The 7,258-nt window shown below is 47.7% G+C and overlaps 1 protein-coding gene across 1 annotated transcript in view; it reads left to right on the plus strand.

Moving 5' to 3' along the window:
* The window catches only part of LOC121388401 (RNA cytosine C(5)-methyltransferase NSUN2-like), a 36,613-nt gene that overhangs the window by 15,477 nt on the left and 13,878 nt on the right, over nucleotides 1-7,258 (plus strand). Inside the window, exons 12-13 of the mRNA XM_041519710.1 lie at nucleotides 6,551-6,729; nucleotides 7,146-7,168. Of these exons, the coding sequence (XP_041375644.1) occupies nucleotides 6,551-6,729; nucleotides 7,146-7,168 (202 nt within the window). The remainder of the gene's footprint in view (nucleotides 1-6,550; nucleotides 6,730-7,145; nucleotides 7,169-7,258) is intronic.

Below are 7,258 nucleotides of genomic sequence, written 5' to 3' on the forward strand. Positions count from 1 at the left end.
CCCAGGACGAGATGTACCCCTAGAGTGGTAAGAGCTTGCATGTAATTGTGTGTTGAGTCTGATCGTCCCCGTGCCCCAGGACGAGATGTACCCCTAGAGTGGTAAGAGCTTGCATGTAATTGTGTGTTGAGTCTGATCGTCCCCGTGCCCCAGGACGAGATGTACCCCCTAGAGTGGTAAGAGCTTGCATGTAATTGTGTGTTCAGTCTGTGATCGTCCCCGTGCCCCAGGACGAGATGTACCCCCTAGAGTGGTAAGAGCTTGCATGTAATTGTGTGTTGAGTCTGATCGTCCCCGTGCCCCAGGACGAGATGTACCCCCTAGAGTGGTAAGAGCTTGCATGTAATTGTGTGTTGAGTCTGATCGTCCCCGTGCCCCAGGACGAGATGTACCCCTAGAGTGGTAAGAGCTTGCATGTAATTGTGTGTTGAGTCTGATCGTCCCCGTGCCCCAGGACGAGATGTACCCCCTAGAGTGGTAAGAGCTTGCATGTAATTGTGTGTTCAGTCTGTGATCGTCCCCGTGCCCCAGGACGAGATGTACCCCTAGAGTGGTAAGAGCTTGCATGTAATTGTGTGTTCAGTCTGTGATCGTCCCCGTGCCCCAGGACGAGATGTACCCCTAGAGTGGTAAGAGCTTGCATGTAATTGTGTGTTCAGTCTGTGATCGTCCCCGTGCCCCAGGACGAGATGTACCCCCTAGAGTGGTAAGAGCTTGCATGTAATTGTGTGTTCAGTCTGTGATCGTGGTCCCCGTGCCCCAGGACGAGATGTACCCCCTAGAGTGGTAAGAGCTTGCATGTAATTGTGTGTTGAGTCTGATCGTCCCCGTGCCCCAGGACGAGATGTACCCCTAGAGTGGTAAGAGCTTGCATGTAATTGTGTGTTGAGTCTGATCGTCCCCGTGCCCCAGGACGAGATGTACCCCTAGAGTGGTAAGAGCTTGCATGTAATTGTGTGTTCAGTCTGTGATCGTCCCCGTGCCCCAGGACGAGATGTACCCCCTAGAGTGGTAAGAGCTTGCATGTAATTGTGTGTTCAGTCTGTGATCGTCCCCGTGCCCCAGGACGAGATGTACCCCTAGAGTGGTAAGAGCTTGCATGTAATTGTGTGTTCAGTCTGTGATCGTCCCCGTGCCCCAGGACGAGATGTACCCCTAGAGTGGTAAGAGCTTGCATGTAATTGTGTGTTCAGTCTGTGATCGTCCCCGTGCCCCAGGACGAGATGTACCCCCTAGAGTGGTAAGAGCTTGCATGTAATTGTGTGTTCAGTCTGTGATCGTCCCCGTGCCCCAGGACGAGATGTACCCCCTAGAGTGGTAAGAGCTTGCATGTAATTGTGTGTTGAGTCTGATCGTCCCCGTGCCCCAGGACGAGATGTACCCCTAGAGTGGTAAGAGCTTGCATGTAATTGTGTGTTCAGTCTGTGATCGTCCCCGTGCCCCAGGACGAGATGTACCCCCTAGAGTGGTAAGAGCTTGCATGTAATTGTGTGTTCAGTCTGTGATCGTCCCCGTGCCCCAGGACGAGATGTACCCCCTAGAGTGGTAAGAGCTTGCATGTAATTGTGTGTTCAGTCTGTGATCGTCCCCGTGCCCCAGGACGAGATGTACCCCCTAGAGTGGTAAGAGCTTGCATGTAATTGTGTGTTCAGTCTGTGATCGTCCCCGTGCCCCAGGACGAGATGTACCCCTAGAGTGGTAAGAGCTTGCATGTAATTGTGTGTTCAGTCTGTGATCGTCCCCGTGCCCCAGGACGAGATGTACCCCTAGAGTGGTAAGAGCTTGCATGTAATTGTGTGTTCAGTCTGTGATCGTCCCCGTGCCCCAGGACGAGATGTACCCCCTAGAGTGGTAAGAGCTTGCATGTAATTGTGTGTTCAGTCTGTGATCGTCCCCGTGCCCCAGGACGAGATGTACCCCCTAGAGTGGTAAGAGCTTGCATGTAATTGTGTGTTGAGTCTGATCGTCCCCGTGCCCCAGGACGAGATGTACCCCTAGAGTGGTAAGAGCTTGCATGTAATTGTGTGTTCAGTCTGTGATCGTCCCCGTGCCCCAGGACGAGATGTACCCCCTAGAGTGGTAAGAGCTTGCATGTAATTGTGTGTTGAGTCTGATCGTCCCCGTGCCCCAGGACGAGATGTACCCCTAGAGTGGTAAGAGCTTGCATGTAATTGTGTGTTGAGTCTGATCGTCCCCGTGCCCCAGGACGAGATGTACCCCTAGAGTGGTAAGAGCTTGCATGTAATTGTGTGTTCAGTCTGTGATCGTCCCCGTGCCCCAGGACGAGATGTACCCCCTAGAGTGGTAAGAGCTTGCATGTAATTGTGTGTTCAGTCTGTGATCGTCCCCGTGCCCCAGGACGAGATGTACCCCCTAGAGTGGTAAGAGCTTGCATGTAATTGTGTGTTGAGTCTGATCGTCCCCGTGCCCCAGGACGAGATGTACCCCTAGAGTGGTAAGAGCTTGCATGTAATTGTGTGTTCAGTCTGTGATCGTCCCCGTGCCCCAGGACGAGATGTACCCCTAGAGTGGTAAGAGCTTGCATGTAATTGTGTGTTCAGTCTGTGATCGTCCCCGTGCCCCAGGACGAGATGTACCCCCTAGAGTGGTAAGAGCTTGCATGTAATTGTGTGTTCAGTCTGTGATCGTCCCCGTGCCCCAGGACGAGATGTACCCCCTAGAGTGGTAAGAGCTTGCATGTAATTGTGTGTTCAGTCTGTGATCGTCCCCGTGCCCCAGGACGAGATGTACCCCCTAGAGTGGTAAGAGCTTGCATGTAATTGTGTGTTCAGTCTGTGATCGTCCCCGTGCCCCAGGACGAGATGTACCCCTAGAGTGGTAAGAGCTTGCATGTAATTGTGTGTTCAGTCTGTGATCGTCCCCGTGCCCCAGGACGAGATGTACCCCCTAGAGTGGTAAGAGCTTGCATGTAATTGTGTGTTGAGTCTGATCGTCCCCGTGCCCCAGGACGAGATGTACCCCTAGAGTGGTAAGAGCTTGCATGTAATTGTGTGTTGAGTCTGATCGTCCCCGTGCCCCAGGACGAGATGTACCCCCTAGAGTGGTAAGAGCTTGCATGTAATTGTGTGTTCAGTCTGTGATCGTCCCCGTGCCCCAGGACGAGATGTACCCCCTAGAGTGGTAAGAGCTTGCATGTAATTGTGTGTTCAGTCTGTGATCGTCCCCGTGCCCCAGGACGAGATGTACCCCCTAGAGTGGTAAGAGCTTGCATGTAATTGTGTGTTGAGTCTGATCGTCCCCGTGCCCCAGGACGAGATGTACCCCTAGAGTGGTAAGAGCTTGCATGTAATTGTGTGTTCAGTCTGTGATCGTCCCCGTGCCCCAGGACGAGATGTACCCCCTAGAGTGGTAAGAGCTTGCATGTAATTGTGTGTTCAGTCTGTGATCGTCCCCGTGCCCCAGGACGAGATGTACCCCCTAGAGTGGTAAGAGCTTGCATGTAATTGTGTGTTCAGTCTGTGATCGTCCCCGTGCCCCAGGACGAGATGTACCCCCTAGAGTGGTAAGAGCTTGCATGTAATTGTGTGTTCAGTCTGTGATCGTCCCCGTGCCCCAGGACGAGATGTACCCCCTAGAGTGGTAAGAGCTTGCATGTAATTGTGTGTTCAGTCTGTGATCGTCCCCGTGCCCCAGGACGAGATGTACCCCCTAGAGTGGTAAGAGCTTGCATGTAATTGTGTGTTGAGTCTGATCGTCCCCGTGCCCCAGGACGAGATGTACCCCTAGAGTGGTAAGAGCTTGCATGTAATTGTGTGTTGAGTCTGATCGTCCCCGTGCCCCAGGACGAGATGTACCCCTAGAGTGGTAAGAGCTTGCATGTAATTGTGTGTTCAGTCTGTGATCGTCCCCGTGCCCCAGGACGAGATGTACCCCCTAGAGTGGTAAGAGCTTGCATGTAATTGTGTGTTCAGTCTGTGATCGTCCCCGTGCCCCAGGACGAGATGTACCCCCTAGAGTGGTAAGAGCTTGCATGTAATTGTGTGTTGAGTCTGATCGTCCCCGTGCCCCAGGACGAGATGTACCCCTAGAGTGGTAAGAGCTTGCATGTAATTGTGTGTTGAGTCTGATCGTCCCCGTGCCCCAGGACGAGATGTACCCCTAGAGTGGTAAGAGCTTGCATGTAATTGTGTGTTGAGTCTGATCGTCCCCGTGCCCCAGGACGAGATGTACCCCCTAGAGTGGTAAGAGCTTGCATGTAATTGTGTGTTGAGTCTGATCGTCCCCGTGCCCCAGGACGAGATGTACCCCTAGAGTGGTAAGAGCTTGCATGTAATTGTGTGTTGAGTCTGATCGTCCCCGTGCCCCAGGACGAGATGTACCCCTAGAGTGGTAAGAGCTTGCATGTAATTGTGTGTTGAGTCTGATCGTCCCCGTGCCCCAGGACGAGATGTACCCCTAGAGTGGTAAGAGCTTGCATGTAATTGTGTGTTCAGTCTGTGATCGTCCCCGTGCCCCAGGACGAGATGTACCCCCTAGAGTGGTAAGAGCTTGCATGTAATTGTGTGTTCAGTCTGTGATCGTCCCCGTGCCCCAGGACGAGATGTACCCCCTAGAGTGGTAAGAGCTTGCATGTAATTGTGTGTTGAGTCTGATCGTCCCCGTGCCCCAGGACGAGATGTACCCCTAGAGTGGTAAGAGCTTGCATGTAATTGTGTGTTGAGTCTGATCGTCCCCGTGCCCCAGGACGAGATGTACCCCTAGAGTGGTAAGAGCTTGCATGTAATTGTGTGTATCAGTCTGAGTCTGATCGTCCCCGTGCCCCAGGACGAGATGTACCCCCTAGAGTGGTAAGAGCTTGCATGTAATTGTGTGTTGAGTCTGATCGTCCCCGTGCCCCAGGACGAGATGTACCCCTAGAGTGGTAAGAGCTTGCATGTAATTGTGTGTTGAGTCTGTGATCGTCCCCGTGCCCCAGGACGAGATGTACCCCCTAGAGTGGTAAGAGCTTGCATGTAATTGTGTGTTCAGTCTGTGATCATCCCCGTCTGTGAACCCACTGGGCTATTTCTTGTTCCAGCCAGTGCACCACAGCTAGTATATCAAAGGCCATGGTATGTGGTGTCTTGAATGTGGGATGGTGCATTTCAATGGAAAAATGCAATGGGTTTGTTGCGATATTGATTATAAGACAAACTATTGGCTGCTCCTAGATGAAAACCCAGTCATCGGGGCCATACCATCCATAGGCAAGATCAAAATATTCATAGATTTGTGATGTATAAGTTGTTCTTGAAACTGACACATAAGCACATGTTTTAGTTGGAAAAGACGTTTGTATTCATTTCAAACCTGGTTTTTGAGGATATGTAAGAAGTACATGTAGAATACCACATTAGTGGCCATAAGGTACCACTCTTTTGAAAACGTATCTCATTGGGTACCACTCGTTTAAAAACGTATCTCATTGGGTACCACTCGTTTAAAAACGTATCTCATTAGATACCACTCGTTTGAAAGCGTATCTCATTAGATACCACTCGTTTGAAAACGTATCTCATTAGATACCACTCATTTGAAAACGTATCTCATTAGATACCACTCATTTGAAAACATATCTCATTAGGTACCACTCATTTGAAAACGTATCTCATTAGATACCACTCGTTTGAAAGCGTATCTCATTAGGTACCACTCGTTTGAAAACGTATCTCATTAGATACCACTCGTTTGAAAGCGTATCTCATTAGGTACCACTCATTTGAAAGCGTATCTCATTAGATACCACTCGTTTGAAAGCGTATCTCATTAGATACCACTCGTTTGAAAGCGTATCTCATTAGGTACCACTCATTTGAAAGCGTATCTCATTAGATACCACTCGTTTGAAAACGTATCTCATTAGATACCACTCGTTTGAAAGCGTATCTCATTAGGTACCACTCATTTGAAAGTGTATCTCATTAGGTACCACTCGTTTGAAAACGTATCTCATTAGATACCACTCGTTTGAAAGCGTATCTCATTAGGTACCACTCGTTTGAAAGCGTATCTCATTAGATACCACTCATTTGAAAACGTATCTCATTAGGTACCACTCGTTTGAAAGCGTATCTCATTAGGTACCACTCATTTGAAAGCGTATCTCATTAGGTACCACTCGTTTGAAAGCGTATCTCATTAGATACCACTCGTTTGAAAGCGTATCTCATTAGGTACCACTCATTTGAAAGCGTATCTCATTAGATACCACTCGTTTGAAAGCGTATCTCATTAGATTCATTTTAAAACAACTTGTAAGATAAATGGTGTCCATTGGTCACTTATGTCGTCTTCTCTATTTAAACTTCCAAAAGTCGTTTGCTGTGGATTGGTGTTAATGCAAGTTTTATATGATATTAAATTTATAGGGTTTTTTAATAGCTTTTGTGACTGTATTTAATATGAGTTTTGTCAATGTGTGCTTTGTGACTGTATTTAATATGAGTTTTGTCAATGTGTGCTTTGTGACTATATTTAAGATCATTGTTTTCCTTTTATCTTTGTGTATGCACAGTGGACATGCATTTACATTTCTGTATTTTGTCCATAGGTGCAATTGAAATAATTGACGTGAGCAAAACTCTACCTGGACTCCGATGTGTGCCTGGATTAAACACGTGGAGGGCAAGTAACTCTAGCTGTGTTATATCTCAGTGGCATAGGAAGGTGCCAAAAAGTGAGGCGGGGGGCACACACACACACACACACACACACAAATATAAATTTATATAAATCATCGTGGCTGCTACTGGATCAAGAAAAGTAGGGGGCATATGCTACCCTTACCCCCCTCCTGCTTCCTACGCCATTGTATCTCAATATGCAAGAAAAGATAACTTTTTAAAAATGCTAACTCAAGTGTAGATATGTATGACCTGTTAATTAATTATTATGAACCAGCTGGATACTTTAATTAAATTCCAACAATAGTGTATATTATTTATCATTTTTATTTATACCTAAATGTTTGAGGGGTTTTGTGTTGGGGTTTTTATTAATTTATTTATCACAATTTAAAAAATTCTGTATTTCCTATTATTATGAATGAAAAAATGTACATCTCCAAGACCCATTACTACAATATGTTATATTAGATTTAAAGTTGAACTAGTAGTTTAGAAGAATGTATTTGTTTTTTCTTGTAGTGTATGGACAAGGTTGGGATCTGGTATGATGGTATGAGTGAACTAGTGGTATGACGGTATGAGTGAACTAGTGATTTAGAAGAATGTATTTGTTTTACCTTGTAGTGTATGGA

This window comes from Gigantopelta aegis, chromosome 14 (genome assembly GCF_016097555.1).
Source record: "Gigantopelta aegis isolate Gae_Host chromosome 14, Gae_host_genome, whole genome shotgun sequence".
NCBI classification, from domain to species: Eukaryota; Metazoa; Mollusca; class Gastropoda; order Neomphalida; family Peltospiridae; genus Gigantopelta; species Gigantopelta aegis.